Source organism: Trifolium pratense, linkage group LG5 (genome assembly GCF_020283565.1).
Source record: "Trifolium pratense cultivar HEN17-A07 linkage group LG5, ARS_RC_1.1, whole genome shotgun sequence".
Taxonomy (NCBI): domain Eukaryota; kingdom Viridiplantae; phylum Streptophyta; class Magnoliopsida; order Fabales; family Fabaceae; genus Trifolium; species Trifolium pratense.
In genome coordinates, this window is record NC_060063.1 from 46,395,014 (window position 1) to 46,413,679 (window position 18,666).

Here is an 18,666-nt window from a genome sequence, read left to right on the forward strand (position 1 = left end):
ACTTTAAAATTTTCACTTTTCTACATTTATAGTGTGTGAGTCTAGTCGGTAGACTAAAAAAAAATTAAATATAATCAGATTGTGTGTGCTCAGACAGCCAAGGGGTTGATAATCAGATTCTGGGTGAAGTTGTCCAGATCAGAAACTCTAGTCCACATAAGTATCGTCACCGCACAATATTAAAAACCAAAATTCATAAACAAGAAAAAAAATAACAAAATTGACATTGAAAACATACTCTAAAATTAATTTTGTAAAAGGGAAAAGGATTGTGTGTGTGTGATGATGAATGAGAAGTGATTGATTAAGAATTGAGGCAATAGGATGGATCTTAAGCTTCAAATTGGAGGGATATTAATTTTTTGAAAAATTGAAAAAAAGGATATTAATTTAAATTTTATAAAAAATTAAATATAATTCTTTTGTAATAGTAGTTTTATTATTTACGTATAAGATATATCATATATTTATTTGGCTTATCTAACATGTATATATTATTGAGTTATTTATTTGATCACGATTTATATCAAAAATTAAACTTGATTATTTTCTCATGATTTTTATTTGAAATTATATAAAGTTATTTGATTAGTTATTTAAATTTTTTATTTATAAAATTCAAAGTTTTAAAAAAATATCAATTGTTTTACAAGAGTAATTTTGTCATTTAAATATGTAATATATCTTATCATATTATTATGAGCAAGTACGTATTAAAAACAAAATATAATAGTTATCATGGTTGTTATCCTGTGTGCACCAAACACGGGATATGATAACTGAGTATAACTGTTATCCTACTGTTATCATATCCTATCTTTATCCTGTTTTATATTTTAAGCTGTCACTATGCACACCAAACATGCCCTAAATGCATTATATCCTATATTTTCAATAACTGAAATATTATCGGATCACATACATGTGTTTGTGCTTCATTGTCTATCTATGTTTGAGTGTGTGAGAGGTTGAGTACTTTTCCTAATTTTGAGTAGTGGATAGCTGCATCTAAAATCAACTAGAATATAAATAATTAAAATTAAACCATTTGTAATAGTAAAATATGCATGTTTAGGTATTATATATTTTGACTCTTATTTTTGTTATTATATATTGGACATCAGCTACGTGTGAGTGTGTGACAGGTTGAGTTCTTTAATACTCCCTCCGTCCCTCCGGGTGCAAAGTGAGCGACTGCATCGGGTCTCTAAATTTTGAAGACCTCAACCCAAAATTTTGAGGTTGTATAATAATAGTCATATATTGTTAGTATTTATAAAATACAAGCAAATATAATCAATAGATTAATTTTAAGAGCCTATAATAATAGTTATATATTATCAATGTTAATTTTAAGACCCTACAATAATTACAAAGATTCTTGATTAGGAATTTTCTCACCTCGCAACCGAATTTTCTTCATAAGCATGAGCCATGGAATCGAATTCATGACCACGTGTTTAAGGGGACGAACATTCTTACTACTTAAACCAATTCATTGTTGAATGTTTCTTATGTTACTTATAATTTAAATAAAGGATAATTCTTTTTAATTTTTTAACATTTTCTTATATAGGGTCCAATTTTAATTTTTAAGCCGGGCCTCCAAATAGTCGGGACCGGCCCTGCCCTTTTTATAAGACTTACTTTGACTAAATGCACTATTCATATGTCTTGTTTTGACCGTATTTTTCTAAGAGGATATAAATGTAAATATTATCATATAAGATCTTGTTTGATTTGTTTCGATGAATATTTTCAAAATATCAAATTTTTATAATTTTTACTCATTGACAATTAAAGATATTTGCAATTAAAATCATGTATTGACATACATGCAGTGATAATTGAGTTCTTATATTTTGAGAAGGATGAAGTATTAAATATTAATCAACTGCTTTTATATTTTGGAAGCAACGTCTTTTATATTTAAAAGTTACATCCGAAAGAAAAATGAATTTGTTGTATTCAACTAGAAAATAAATAATAATTAAAATTAAACCATTGAATTAGTAAATTATGAATGAATTTTTAGGTATGACTTACTTAAAAATCACACCATTGAATTAGTAAGAAATATGAATGAATTTTTTAGGTATGATATAGTTGGTTGTTTAATCATCCATTGTCAAAGTATTACTCGATAATTGCTTATTATATTAGGAAAATCACACCATTGTCAAAGCACTTGATAATTGCTGATTATTAATAATCCAATTGTTGGTTGTTTAAGAATTTGTCATTGGAGATTGAGTCAAAACAAAAAGAGAAGAAGTTCTTATTTGAGTTGTTTCTAAAAACTACTCTCTCTAGTAAACTATTAAAATTAATAAACATTTACCAATTTTAATATAAAATAAATTTTATAATAATAAAAATTAGAGAACAAATTAAAATACCATTCTATTAAAATATAGCATAAATAGTAGAATCTATCTTCAAAAATTAAATGACCCCTAAAAAATGCAAAAAATAAATAAAGTCGTTGTCTATTTAAATTATAAATAACATAAAAAAAAAATAAAAAAAAATAAACAGATTTTAACCAAGGACCTTGCAGTTAGGGGTGATCGTATCCGAACCAATCCAAAAGTAAAACCGCAAATCGAACCAAACCAAACCGAAAACCGCAAAAACCGCATTTGGTTTGGATGTATTTGGATGGCTTTCTTACTGAACCGCAAACCGCAAAACCGCAAACCGCAAAAACCGCAAAAACCGCGGATAACCGCAAAAACCGCATTAAGTTACTATTATATATTTATATTCCAATATCGTAAAAGAAAATATATTTATATTTCAATATACATGCCCAATTACCAAGTCAGTCGACCAAATTAATCGAACTTCAAGTTGTTTTTATTTTTTGTACTGAAATTTTATTTTGGTGTTGTAATGTTATTTTAAATAAACAAATTTTATCGGTACCGTGATGTTATTTTGAAAATTCAATTTTTTTATATATTTAAAATTGTAAGTTACTATAATGTTATTTTGGATAAATAATTTTTGTTGGTACTACAATGTTATTTTGGAACTTCAATTTTTTATTTTTTTTTATGCTTAAAATTGTTCAGTACAATCGTTATGTTTTAAACCGCACCAACCGAACCGATCCAAACCGCATTGGTTTGGTTTGGTTTGGTTTGGATGACTTTTTAAAAATCAACCGAACTAAACCGAACCGCATGCATTTTTATCTCGCGGTTAGGATGACTTTTATGCTCAAAACCGAACCAAACCGCACCGCGATCACCCCTACTTGCAGTAGCAAACATTAGAGCCTATCACTAATCTATTAATACATATTTAATATTTTATAAAACTATTTTTTTTTCTCTTGATTAGAATTCTATCGTTTTAAGATTTCACCTTCTTAAAGTGAATAAATTGAATATCTAGAACTGATGTATAAAAAAATAGAATATCTAGAACTCAAACTGTTATGCATATAATGCGATATCTTTATCAATTGAGTTAAACTCACGTAAACTTTTAAAACTACTTTTATCACAAATTTATATGAATCGGACCAAATGTAATTCGGTTCACATTCCTCTTGCATACTACATGAACCCCTCGTCGGATTAACAAAAGTTTATTAATCACACACTTGAACCAAAGTACACAAGAAGCATATGGACAAGCTAACAATAGAACAGAACAGTAAAACAGATCAAGTCCAACAGGGGCCAGAACAGAGTCACACCACACCAGGAAAGGCAATCCCAAAAAAAACAGAAGAAAAAAAATTCTCCTAAACATTTCACAGAAGTAAGGTCTTCTTAATTCTCATGACTTAGACTTTTTATATCTGTTAAGAGACTAATTCTCAAATCCGCAGCAACAGTACAACAGATACACATTGAATTTTTTATGAGACTTTCTGTATCTGCTAAGAGACTAATTCTGTCTAGAAAATAATATATATATTTTGTACAGTATTTAAAAAAATAATACTAAAACATGACACTTGCTTTCTTTATTTTGGATTTATCGTACTTCTTGTACTCCAATTTATATGTACTTGTTTAGACTTATATTTGCATATTAAAAAAAAAATGACACTAATAAAATTGACAGCATTGTATATTGAAGCATAATGCGACTTTATAAGATTACTTAATTTACTTGTGTATAAGATTATCACTCATCATCACTATTTTGTGTATTATATTCCTAATGAAGCAAAGAAAAGTGGCAATGTTACTGCAATTTTTTTCAGTATGGCTTGGTGTCCTTACTATATTGGTTTTGATACAAGCTCAAGAACCAGGTTCAGTTTGTTTATGAATATGAATATAGCTGATTTATCTCACGTATATAGCTGAATTTTTTCTTTGTTTTATGTGTCAGGATTCATTAGCTTAGATTGTGGTCTACCTGAAAATTCAGACTATTCTTCATTGGAGACAAAGATAAATTACATTTCAGATGCCAAATTCATAGATACTGGTGAAAGTAAGAGGGTAAATGGCAATATTCCTGTTAAACAGCAACTACAATATGTGAGGAGTTTTCCAATTGGAGTGAAAAATTGTTACAGAATAGATGTAACAAATGGTACTAAATATTTAATCAGAGCTTCTTTCTATTATGGTAACTATGATAATCTAAATGATCCACCACAATTTGATCTTACTTTTGGAGCTAATGTTTGGGATACAGTGAAATTCACCAATTTATCAGGAATCACAACCAGTGAGATCATATATACTCCTTTACTAGATTACATACAACCATGTCTTGTCAACACCGGCACAGGGACTCCGTTCATTTCAGCTATAGAATTGAGGCCTTTGAACAAAGAAGCTTATGTTTCTTACTCAGCAAAATCAATATTATCACTCTTCTTTCGATTTGATATAGGTTCCATCACAAACTTAGAATACAGGTAAGATATAGACACGACACTAGCACATATCAGACACCAGACACGTCTTCAATTGGAAGTGTCAGACTGTCAGTGCTACGGAACTATCAACGCATCATTAATTAAATAGCTAGCGCTAACTTTGATATTTATATAAATCGATTATTGATAATATTTTTGGTCATGTACAGGTACAAAGATGATGTTTATGACCGCGTCTGGTTACCTTTTGAGTGGAATGGCATGAAACAATTAAGCACCGATGAAGGTCTATTAACAAAGAGTATATATAACGCACCAGCAATTGTTATGAGAACTGCTGCTACACCAGTAAATGTCAGTGCCCCTGTACAAATATTTTTTGATGCAGAAAATGTAAATGAGCAATACTACGCATATTTGCACTTTAACGAGGTTGAGAAGCTTGCAGAAAATGAAACTAGAATATTCAACATCACAGTGAATGGAGTGTCTTTGTATGAATTTGAGGTACCTGTATACCGGTCACCAGATACCATATTTAGTCAAACACCTATGACTGGAGCCTCAAGATATATATTTTCCCTTACTAAGACAGAGAATTCAACTCTTCCACCCATCCTCAATGCCTTTGAGATTTATATAGTTAAAGACTTCTCACAATCAGAAACTCAACAAGTTGATAGTAAGCTACCTCTTTTTTTTTTTTTGAATGGCAAAGATATATATATATATATATATATATATATATATATATATTTATAAATATAAAAAAGGGGATACACAATACAGTGATAAATCCAAAGTAAAAATGAAAGCCGGAAGTACTCACAGTAAGCTAGCTCTTTGATTTATTTGAAAAAAAGAAGGGTCATGCTAAACAGTGTCCCTGGGGCACTTGTTAAGTATACCTAAAAAGGAAATAAAAAATAAAATTTATATTAAAAAGACAACTTTTTGTACTTTTGAGGCATTGAATGTACGCATTTCGAGACAAAATTTCTATTTTAACATGCTTAACCAGTGCCCCGGGGGCACTGTTTAGCATTTTCCAAAAAAGAATACTATACACCTCTTAGATATTTCTTTATCAACATGATTATAACTATTTTTCATCTTTTTCAACAATCCGTAATAAATACTATCATGAAATTATGTGATTGAATGAGGGAATTAGAAATTTTAGAGAATTAAGAATTATAAGCAATGTTTTGACTTTGTCAAAAAAAAAAATGTTTTGAGATAATTTAAATTTTTCGGTCAAAATTCCCTTTGGATGATTAATTTGGAAAATTTTTAAAATAATAGTAGAAATTTATGAAGTATTTTGTCCAAGTTAAATTTAAGGAATTTCAAACGACACCAAAAAGTGAGGAATTTGAACTTCCTTCCTACAATATGTTTCGAAATTTTTAAATTGACCCCTATATTTTTTTAATTGCAAATTGACCCCTAAATTTGTTCAAATATTGCAAATTGGTTCTTAAAAATTTTCAACTCATAATATTTATAGCCTTCACATGATTAGTTGGTTGATTTCAAGCATATTTATAGAATGGTTACAATTTTTTATAGAAATCATAATGTTACGTAGTGCTTCAAGGAAGCAAAAGTTATGGAAAACAGTTGTGTTTGAAATGCATTGATAAAATTCTTGTAGGAGATACTATAATTCTTTCTTTTGAAGGATAGACTTGTAAATAATATTAATAATCAACAAATTTAATAATACTACTTCTATTTTCTTCCTTTACTAGTTGCTTTATTTTTTTGATTTTGAGTACTTCTGATTATCTTTGACTCTTTTACTTTTTTCCATATTTTCTTTGTTATAATATGTTTGACATCCCAAAAAAATCCTTTTGAACTATTTGTCTTAATACCAAATATTAGTTGATACTATCACAAACATCAAGAATGCATATGGGGTGGCTAGAAATTGGCAAGGAGATCCATGTGGTCCAGTGAAATATATGTGGGAAGGCTTAAACTGCAGTATTGATGATGGCAATAACCCTCCAAGAATCACATCATTGTAAGTTTACATTCCCTTCAATAAACCATATGCATAAATTCACTTGATCTTTTTGGAAATCTCAAAATGACTTAATTGGAGGAAATCCATTTGTCGTATATTTGGTTGAAGGTTAAAAACTCTCCTAACCCTTGTTTCTACTATGAATGAGAGTTGCAATCGATTTTGTACTGAAACTGTTAGCGTCTTGTGAGGTGGTGACCGTGGTTCTTGGTGGTCTTGGTGAGGTGTGAGTCTATTCCTCGCCTTCTATTCCGATGATTTCTTTGTTGAGTGGCTCCAGTTTAATTTGGAGCCGCTATAAGAGTACTCTATCTAGAAATTGTTTATATATTGTACTTTCATTTATCCGTACTTCTCTGCAACGTTGTTTTCTTATCTTTTTTTTCTTCTCTATATAAGACGAAGAATGGTCGGGAAAAACAGAACTACAAAATAAATACGCCGTATATAAGCGGAACACCGGTGAATAAAGCCAAAACCATACGCCACCTAATAGAGGAACCCTTCTAATCTCATTCTAAGAAGGAAAATCCTCGGCCTCCAAACCACTGAAGACCATCAGCCTAAGCCAAAAAGATGCAACTAGACTCAACTCCCGAACTCGAATCAAAAGTGCTCGGCACATCAGAATCTAAAAAGCAACTCCTTGAGCCAAAATTGATGGGGAAACGGTAGAGTGAAAACATATGCAGATAAGTCTCAGCTCGCATTCCGCCTCCAAACAGTCAACACTGACGCGAAAAAGGTCATCCAGATAAGAAGAAACCTGTAAATCTCAGCAGATTTGGAAATCATTAGAGATTCAAAAATGAAACCTCCAAATCTTAACAGATTTGAAAGCGGTCAGTTTATTATCGAGTATCGAAGAAAGCCCACCACACACGGCATCAACCACACACCCAGTGGCACCAAATCCAACACTTCCACGTCATGCACCTCACCACCACACCCCGCATCGCCTCTAACTCAAATCCATCGCAGCCGCCATCAAACCCCTGTCTTAGATCCGTCGCAAGCACCACACCCCTTGAACCATCTTTGAACGACGAACTCCTTAATCACAAGAAGCCAACAACCTCCACTAACCTTGCCATTAAAAAAAAAAACCTTGTGCATAAATTCAAAAACTTCAATATCCTCTAAAATTATATTTATAAATGCAACCAGGAATTTGTCTTCAAATGGATTGACAGGGGAGATAGCATCTTCCATATCAAACCTCACTATGTTACAATACTTGTGAGTTTCTAATTAATCCCATTCAATTTGGAAATTATTCTCACTTTATTGGGGATTTAAAATTGTAACTCCTCATTTAAATGTTTTCCTTTCAGAGATTTATCAAATAATAGCTTAGAAGGTCCTTTACCAGATTTTCTGACCCAACTGCATTCACTAAAAGTCTTGTAAGTCCAGTTTGGATGCATCACATATACTTTCAGTGATTATAATTAGTATAAAAGATAATGTTTGATATTGATTTGTCTTGTGTTAGCAGAAACTTGAGGAAGAACAACCTCACAGGGGTAGTTTCAAGTGAACTCCTAAAGAGATCAAGAGCAGGTTCACTATCACTAAGGTATGCTCCTAAATCAGCCTATTCCTGAAATTTTTCCTGATCGACGCTTCCAAAAAGCTTGAACTCAATATCTTAAAAAGATGTAATCTTAGTTTAACTTAAAGCAAGATAATGCAAAATCATCATTCACCAGTGATATGATAACTAATACCTAAGCATTTTTTACTTCTTTCAGTGTCGAAGATAACCCTGGTCTTTGTACGACTGAAACATGCAACAAAAAGAAGAAGAAGAAGAAGAATTTGTCTGCACCACTTATTGCATCATTTTCTGCATTAATAGTAATCCTCTTGATTTCTTTTGGCTTTTGGAGATTCAGAAGACAAATAGCTAATTCATGGAGGACAATAGGTATTTTTTGCATCAAATGTGTTTTATACTTATTTTTTCATGTCATTGCATACTTTCATTCAATTTTCTTTATCATTATTGTAGCTATGCCCACGTCTTCAAATTCTAAGAAAAAGGGTACCATGAAATCAAACCATCAAGCATTCAATTACACTGAACTTCTCAATATTACTGATAACTTCAAAACTATTATCGGAGAAGGAGGATTTGGAAAAGTTTACTTAGGTACACTACAAGATCAAACTCGAGTCGCTGTTAAGATGCTTTCACCATCATCAGTGCAAGGTTATAAGGAATTTCAATCAGAGGTTAGACATTGTATTCAAGTTAAAAACAACATAATCGATTTTTATATTCATAGTTAATGATAGGGATAAAATTTAAAATGCAGGCACAACTTCTAACGGTTGTTCATCATAGAAATTTGGTCTCCCTCATTGGATATTGTGATGAAGATGAAACCAAAGCATTGATTTATGAGTATATGGCCAATGGAAATCTCCAGCAACTCTTATTAGGTAATTTATATTTTGTCAATAATGTCAGTATTTGATCTCTGTCTCTTGAAGTTATAAAATCAAACTTTTTCCACTGTGCTATCCTATGCCTTCATTTTAAATTCTTGTACAAAATTTCAAGACTAATGTATATTTTTATGCAGTGGAAAATTCAAATATCTTAAAATGGAATGAGAGAATTAACATTGCAGTTGATGCATCACACGGTAATGTTCTATTTATATATCGAAACATCTTTATTGCATTGTAGTGTACCTTTACTTCGCTTTTAATTAGTGTGGTTTTTTAGGATTGGATTATCTGCATAATGGATGTAAACCACCTATTATGCATAGAGATTTGAAGCCTTCCAACATATTACTAGATGAAAACATGCATGCCAAGATTGCCGATTTTGGTCTAAGTAGAACTTTTAACGATAATGACACTCATATATCAACGCGCCTTGCTGGTACATTTGGTTACATTGATCCTGAGTAAGTGTTTATATAAAAGCTAAATAAATGATATCTAAAGCATTTAAGGATTACTTATACAATTTATTTACTTGTTTTGTTTAATAGATGTCAGAGAACAGGAAGCACAAATAAAACAAATGATATCTATAGCTTTGGAATAATTCTATTTGTGTTGATCACCGGTCGTCAAGCAATAGTAAGAACGGCGGAACAAAGCATTCACATACTTGAATGGGTTACCTCTCTAATCAGAGCAGGAGATATTGAAAATCTTGTTGATCCAAAGTTGAAGGGTGAATTCAACATCAGTTCTGCATGGAAAATTGTTGAGATAGCAATGTTATGCACTTCAAGAAATGTTGATGAAAGGCCAGACATTAGGAAAATATTGGCAGAGCTAAATGAATGTCTATCTTTGGAGATGGTTCAGAGAAATAATGGAAGAGAAAAAGCTACAGATGAATCGACATTTTTAAATGATCTATCACAAACTGTTCCTTTTCCTAGGTAACCATTATATGATGATCTCTTCATCATATGTTCAATGCCACAAATTGAATGTCCTAGTGTATATAGTAGTCCTAGTTTGTATGAAATGTAATATGATAATTTGTATTTTGAAAGTTTTATAGCTAGGAACAAAAAGAGTTGTATGACAAACACTATAGTATGAGTGATGCTATATTAAAAGCATATTTCCCTCCTAATCTATTAGGAAGATTAATGTGCTAGAAACAAAAATAAATTGTTGGTTGTTTGCTCTAAATACTAAAAGAGACTTGTTGAATATTTTCAAATCCTTCACCCCTAACTCTTCCATCTTTTAGGCGACAAATCTTCCACTTTACCCAAACTTCCAACTATATATCACCTTCCAATAATAAGTTCGACTCAGACGAACGGTGGACACTACCAAATCTTGAGACCTCCATCAACTCATCTTCAACTTCCAAAGCAGGAGAAGAGAGATGCAACACCAACACTGCAACAAATATGACACCTGCAACTGACGAGAGGGCGGAGAGCTCAGGGCATGTAGAGACAACAAACAGCTCCTAACAACTTCCCGTCAAAAAAGATGGCAAACAAATGAGTTGAATTCATATCAGAATGAGTGGGATCCTAAGGCTGTGCAAGTATGGGACTACATGGTTGTAAGAATTTATTTGCACCACGTATACCCGAGTTAAACGTGCTTGACCTGGAGCACTCTTTTGGATGGGTACTCTTCAGTTCCCAAAAAATGTGAGTAAAGACAAAACACACCGTAAAGACCCGTTTTAGTTTGTGGGAATAGTTGACATTACTCCTTCAAAGTAGTCTAGAAGCAAAGATGTTGTTCCACGAAGCACTATATTTTCTAATGCATGACAAGTTTCATCTCCCACTCATAGAAGGAACATGGAGGTCAATGTGGTTAATTACATAAAAACTATTTCTATGAGGAGAACTTAACCCAATCTACAAGGAGCTCTTTCAGAGGTTCTCCTCATAGCAAAGATAATATCATTGTGGGACTTCCAAGTAATCCACACCCTAACCTAACTTTCATTCAATTGAAACATGTCAAACTAAAAGTCAAACCTAACCTAACTTTCCGCCCAACCCTTAGACTCTCAAAACCTCGAACCCCCAAAATGTTAGGGAATAAGATAAACTTCCACATGTAACAAACAATCTATATATATAATTCCTAGATAGTTCTCCTACTATCCATCTTAACCCTAATCCACATCACTCACTTACATCCAATTAAATCACACAATAATGCCACATCACTTCCTTATATTATATCATTTTCATCTCTATTTTTTTTTGTTTCCACATCACTTCCTTATATTATATCATTCTCATCTCTATTTTTTTTTTTATATTATATCAATCTCATAATAAATAATAAAGAATTATGTTTCTCCAATTATCCAAAAATTGATGTCACAAGATGTTACAATTTTCTACGTTATTATTGAATTATACCTCTCCAATTATCCAAAAATTGATGTCACAAGATGTTACACTTTTCTACATTATTATAACATTTCTTAGTGACAATGAAGATGAACATAGTTGGATTCTCTTTCAACATTTATCCCATTTAAATGTCAACCGTTTTCATAGAAACAACAAAGAGTTTATAATTTAGTCACACAAAAAAATACGAAGAGTGTATACATTATTGACTTAATTACATTATAATTTTAGAGAAGAGGGAAGGTTATGCAAAAAGTTAGGTTATGGGATTGAAATATATAATAACCATTATCATTATCATATTTCATTCAATTTTAGTGTGTCGCCTATGCGTTGCACTATTGCATTGGCTGGCGCACCCCACAAAAAAAAATTCATTCAATTTTGATGGTCCGTACTCATTCTCTATACATATAGGTATATATATTGGTTGGAGGAAGTGATAAGTACATCACTTTTATATTATTATTATTATTATTATTATTATTATTATTATTTTCATTTTATAATACTTATTGTTACAATTTATACGAATAATTTTTCAACATTATAATATAAAATACCACATAACACCTGTGCATCGCACGGGTGTGGGACTAGTTGAAACAATAACTCCACAGTCAACGATCACCCTTCTCCTGAAGAAATTTTGACCGATAAGAATTTTATTTTAAAGAAGCTACTAGGAGAAGACAATAATTTTATAAGGAGCCAAAACTTTCACATACAAGCCAATATATTGAACTCTCCATTAGGTCTCCCATTGGACAAGGTCCTACAAAAGATGAACAAATAGGCCAACTTAGCGGAATAGAACCCAAAATGGTCATATATACTTCCAAACCAAAAAAATGAATATATGACCATAATTTATATTTTTAGATCATCTACGTGTAAGTGTGTGACTGGTTGAGTTCTATAATATTAAACAACGTTTTCTATATATAACAGTTGCATACGAAAGAACGGGCTTAGCCCTCATTGTTACCAAAAATAAAAAAGAAGAAAGAATGTGTCAAAAGAAAAAATTGCATATTAAAGAAATTTTTTTTGAAGAAGCATATCAAAGAATTTGTCAAAAGGAAAAAAACATATATAGTTGCATATATGAAAGAAGAAAAAGAATTTGTTATCAATCCACTAGACAAAAAAAAAAACAGTTACATCATTATTATCTTAGGTTGGAAATCTTTAATAAATCAGCAAAGAACTAAATTGAGTTGGACAATATCATTAAGCATCATTATTATCTTAATTCTTAACAGTTGCATTTAAAATTTTAATTTAAAATAAATTTGAGTTTAACCAAAAATATTGTTTTTGAAACTTGCAAATAAAAATACATTATTTTCATTTGTCTAAATATATTAATTTTTTTTGTCAAGTAGTCTAGTTACTAGAAATTTTCGCATATATAATGCAATGTCTCTGCCAACTAAATTAAGTTCACGGAACAAAAAAAACATATTAATTTATTAAAGGTATACATTATTTTGTATATATAAATATATATGACGTAGAAAAAAATTATGAGCTACATGACTTAAATTTACACCATTGAATTTTGAATTAGTAAAACACGCATGAATTATAATAAGATAAGATGTAATATATTACTGTAAAGTCATTCAATGGTTGCTGATTATATTAATCATCTAATAGTTTCTTGACTATATTAATCATCAATAGTTGGTTGTTTATGAATTTGTCAATGGAGATGTTCTTAAAATCTACTCTCCTCAACCCTTACTAAGAGGATAAATTAAAAGAGTTTCTTTATAAAATGTAATTTTCTAAGTGCTTAAGTTTTATTAAATTTTCAGTCCTAGGTCACTATTTTGTAGGGTCCAAAAACATATTTAACTCATTAAAAAATAATAAAGGAATAATCAACTTAATTACTCTAGGAGTCTTAGGTTCCATTTGGCCTGACTTTTTTTCCTCTTATTTAGAGTTTATGCAAACAACTTATGCAATTGTTATATATTATTATAAGTTTGTCAAGGTAGTTTATGATAAAATAGCTTATAAAATTATAATTTTTACTAGTGTGAACTTATAAAATAACATAAAACTTAATTTATATTGCATAAGCTATTTGTATAAGCTAAAAAAAGTTAGGCCAAACGGACCTTTAATTACCGACAAAAAAATATTACTCTATGAGTAATTCTGCGTAGAATTAATCCACTAATAATATAATAACTCTTATATAAATATTAAATTTATGAGATGTCCAATTAAATTTTACCAATTTGATTGATCGATTAAAAGTTGTTATCAAATGGATCAACCATACCAATTTTTAACGTTATTTGGTATTTCATCAATTGAAGTATAATATATGTTTTTGAAATACTATTATCTATTTCATTACATAACTACGATCGATGAATTTTACTATTAAAAAAAAAAAAAAAAAAAACTAACTATAGGATTGATGAATTTTTAACATAATTTGTAAAATTAATCTGCTCGGTAACAACTTTAATTGAACGGTTGGATAGATAAAATTTAACGTTTATAATGAGTTATTAAGCGGAATAACTCCCTTTATGATAGTTCAAAACCCTAGAAAAACACCTTAAAATGTGCAGAAAACAATATATATATGGCTGCACGCCTGGCGCAACACACCAGCCACGCAGGGCGCAGCCCACAACTCAAACCAGCCATTCTAGGATTTTTCATTGCGCCTAGCGCAGCTCAATCCATGTGAGAGTATATCCCTCATCAAAATGAATATAAAAGAGAAACTAATCCAATTAACTTCTAAGAATCGACTATTGGGTCTAACTCAACCCTACAATACCGACTTATAAGGTGGGGATTGCTCTCACTTATAAACACACATTCAGATCATCGCAATCAATGTGAGACTTCTTAACACATCCCCTCACATCCAACACTATTGGGTTTGGTGTGTGGATATAAATAGTGGGTGGCCCTCAACCCTACAAAACCGAATTATAAGGTGAGGATTGTCCTCGCTTATAAACACACATTCAAATCATCTCGCAACCGTAAGACTTCTTAACACCAATTCTATAAGTTACTCCTAAAAAATCTTAACTTAGGGCCGGAATATAAGTAGTAGAACATTTTCTCTAAAAATCAAAGGGTTAACATAAAAAAAAAATGTTGAGCTATATCGTACGAGCTAAATTAGCTTATTCAAATTGACACCAGAAATAATCGAACCTGAAATCTTAGAGAGATGCACACTCCCAGTGTTGGGGAGTCCGGGGAGCTCGGGAGAAACAATGAGTCAATGCTCCAGGACCACACAAGAGAGGGAGACGCCACATCCCAACCCAAAACCTTAAGGTGTTAGGTTAATGGGTTATCTCTCTTATAAATCCAACATTCTTTCCACACATAGTCGATGTGAGACTTAACCACTCACACTAACACCGAACACCCAGGTCCCAAGTTAATACCATCAGACCAACCCATATGAATTAATTTCTTAAAAAACCTATATGTTACAAACATCGGATGCATTTTGCCTTCTTTTAATCGTCTTGTTTCCCTCTTGTACATATTCATACTTTTTTTTTATCAGTAAGAGAAGTACATATTTGTTAGTGTTTTCTATTAAAAAATAGTAATAACACATGACACTGATAAAATTGACATGTCATTTATATATTAAAGATAAATGCTACTCTCTAGCAGTATAAATTGAATTGTTCCTTGTATAGGATAGGATAGGATTATCATTCATAATTAATTGTATTACTAATGAAGAAAACAATGATAGGAATGTTACTACATTTTCTTTCAGTATTGCTTGGTATCCTTACTCTTTTGGTTTTAATACAAGCTCAGGATCAATCAGGTTAATTTGGTTATTATGAATTTCTATATTATATTATATATAGTAGTTGCTTTATGTCACATATATAGTACTAGCTAAAATTTTCCTTGTTAATATGTCTCAGGATTCATCAGCATAGATTGTGGTCTACCTGAACATTTGAACTATTCTGACAAGAGTACAACCATAAATTACATTTCAGATGCCAATTTCATAAATACAGGTGTAAGTAAGAGGGTACAAGTCAATATTACTGTTCTGCAGCAACTAGAATATGTGAGGAGTTTTCCTAATGGAGTGAAAAATTGTTACAGAATAAATGTATCAAATGGTACTAAATATTTAATCAGAGCTTCTTTCTATTATGGTAACTATGATAATCTAAATGATCCACCAATATTTGATCTTCATTTTGGAGCTAATGTGTGGGATACGGTGAAGTTGCACCTCAATGTATCACGCTACACAATCAGGGAAATCATTTACACTCCATCACTAGATTACATACAACCATGTCTTGTTAACACTGGCAAAGGGACTCCATTCATTTCAGCTATAGAATTGAGGCCTTTGAACAATAAAACTTATGTCACAGACTCGGCTAATTCAGTACTATCACTACACGGCCGATTGGATTTAGGTTCGGTGACAAACTTACAATACAGGTAAAAATCAATACATTGCCTGGAGTCATCAGCTTGCAGCACATTAGTTAGCTAACTTTAATTTTTTTTTTTTGGTTATGTACAAACAACAGGTACGAAAATGATGTTTATGACCGCCTTTGGTTACCTTTTCAGTGGATTGATACGAAAAAATTAAACGCGAGTGATTATCTATTACTTCAGAATGATTATACACCACCAGCAATTGTAATGAGGACTGCTGCTACACCAGTAAATGCTAGTGCTCCTTTACTATTTCATTGGAATGCAGATAATGTAACTGATCAATACTACCTCTACCTGCACTTTAATGAGGTTGAAGAGCTGACACAAAATGAAACTCGAGCGTTCAATATCACAGTGAATGGAGAGTTTTTCTATGGACCTATGATACCTGGATACCAGGTCACAGATACCGTAATTAGTTCAGCACCTTTGACCGGAGCCGCAAGATATCTAATTTCCCTTTCTAAGACAGAGAATTCAACCCTTCCACCCATCCTCAATGCTGTTGAGATTTTTAAACTAAAAGACTTCTCACAATCAGAAACTGTATAGGATGATGGTTATTAGTTACCCCTAAAGTTTATCTGAACGCATATTCATATCTGCGTTGACGGGGAATTCTGGATTCGACCCTAATTTCTAAAAATTGTAATGTCTCTGTCAACTAAGTTAAGTTCACCTCATGTGGACATGTAGATATAGACATGTAATTTACTCTGATGGAGCTTGTTTAAATTCTAATTTCTGTCATTGATTTTCTGTTATTGTAGCTGTTTGAAGGTGGTTCCTCTGTTATTAAGTTTTCTTGGTCAGTTTGTATGTTTGTGATTTTTCTGGTCCTTGTCATATGAAGGGATCAACAACTGTGGTGGATAATTACTAGAATTGGTGTGGAGAAGTTCCCTTGTCTTTGGGTTTGGAAATAGTTGATTTAAGTGCTTTTGATTTTGGGTTATGATCACTTGTGATTGTTTATGATGTGAATTCGTCTAAAAAAATAACACCAATAAAAATTTGATGTGTGCAGCAATAGAACGACAGCCAATATCAAGAGAAATAAGCAATAATAATAACCGATAAACAAGAACAAATTAATGTTTACTCAGTTCGGTCCAACAATGACCTACTCTGGGAGATAGAGCAGCCCCTCCATTCCACTATAATCAAAGAGTCACCTTACAAGAAATTCTCAATTGGATTACAAGACTTAATCCTAATTCTTGACACCAACCTCCACTTACTTCCAACAACCATTGCTATACCCGCAAGTTTCCCAGTATAGCCTTGTTAAGTGGTTGGGATTCTAGTTTGCTTCCCCTTAGGGCTAGGAGTGGGTAGGAAGTCTTCCTAAGAGTGGTTGCTTATATGGCACGTAAGTGTTTAGTCTTCCTAAGGGGAACTGTTTCTATCAACACTTTGGTCGAAAAGGTAAAATTTTCATCTTGGCAGTGATATATGTCTAAGAATCCTGGGAACCCCTGCTCCTTTTATGAGTGGGAGGTGCAACCTATCATGTATTGGAGCCGATAGAGTTGAGAGTGAGGCCTGGGTGATGGGTCCAAATGTCTGTATTGGTGAGGTGGCTAGCTCCCTCCACTTTTTCCCTTTCGTCCTTTCGTTTTCCTTGTTGTCATCCGGTCTTGGTTCTTTGAGACGTCATGTGCCCGGAGTTGTGTCAGTTTGTGTCTAGTGTGTGTTGTTGTCTTTGTTTTTTCCTTTGAGTCTCTTTTTAGTGAGTACTTCCGGCCGATACTCCGTTTTTATTAGTTTTGGTCTTGTTATTAGTGTGTTTTTTTTTTTTGTATCTTTGTCAATCCTGTATTTGTCTTTATATCAATGTTTTAAGAACCGGACCGGACCGGCCGGTTCAACCGGGAACCGGACACAGCAACGGTCCGGGCTAGTGCTGAGAACCGGTAGTCTGCAGAACCGGAAAAAAAACCGCTTGAAACCGGTACGAACCGTCCGGAACCGTTCGAACCGGTGAACCGGGGGCGGTTTGAAAAAACCGGCCGGTTCGGAATCTTTTGAAAATTAAAAAAAAAAAAAATAATTTCAATTTTTTTTTCGTTTTCTTTAATTAATATTTTTCTGAAGGAAACAAAGGAGTAGTAAGGAATTAATCCATGGTGAATTCTTCGGTACACATATTATGTGGACGTGTACCGATACACCGCTGATGTGGTTAACAAATGACGAGCATTTAATGCAGATTTTGTTTCTTTATTAAGTTTTCTATTTTAAACGTTACTTTTTAATATTTGCAAATATATCCTTATATAATCATCAATTTTTGTATACAATAAATCAAAGCATGCATCAAATCTTTCAACCTATATTTTCACTTTTTTTTGCTAACGAGATTTAAATATTTTAATTCATAAATTATTAAAATGTGTATCCTTCAA

General features: G+C 32.0%; 2 protein-coding genes and 1 non-coding gene across 3 annotated transcripts; 2 read left to right on the forward strand and 1 right to left on the reverse strand.

Annotated features, from left to right (window-relative positions):
- Positions 1–82: 82 nt before the first annotated feature.
- LOC123887822 lies at positions 83–179 on the reverse strand. The gene has a single exon (XR_006801815.1). It is a non-coding gene; the product is annotated as a small nucleolar RNA Z157/R69/R10 (small nucleolar RNA).
- A 3,870-nt stretch (positions 180–4,049) lies between these two features.
- On the forward strand, positions 4,050–10,510 carry LOC123884513 (probable LRR receptor-like serine/threonine-protein kinase At1g05700). The gene is made up of 13 exons (XM_045933622.1): positions 4,050–4,276; positions 4,357–4,894; positions 5,065–5,537; positions 6,746–6,887; positions 8,058–8,129; positions 8,225–8,296; positions 8,389–8,469; positions 8,645–8,820; positions 8,905–9,128; positions 9,212–9,338; positions 9,482–9,544; positions 9,628–9,814; positions 9,902–10,510. The coding sequence occupies exons 1-13, from the start codon at positions 4,183–4,185 to the stop codon at positions 10,305–10,307; spliced, it is 2,655 nt and encodes an 884-aa protein (XP_045789578.1). The 5' UTR covers positions 4,050–4,182; the 3' UTR covers positions 10,308–10,510.
- A 4,969-nt stretch (positions 10,511–15,479) lies between these two features.
- On the forward strand, positions 15,480–17,181 carry LOC123884516 (LRR receptor-like serine/threonine-protein kinase IOS1). The gene is made up of 3 exons (XM_045933626.1): positions 15,480–15,608; positions 15,712–16,252; positions 16,345–17,181. Exons 1-3 carry the CDS (start codon positions 15,512–15,514, stop codon positions 16,808–16,810), a joined length of 1,104 nt encoding a protein of 367 aa, XP_045789582.1. The 5' UTR covers positions 15,480–15,511; the 3' UTR covers positions 16,811–17,181.
- Positions 17,182–18,666: the final 1,485 nt, after the last annotated feature.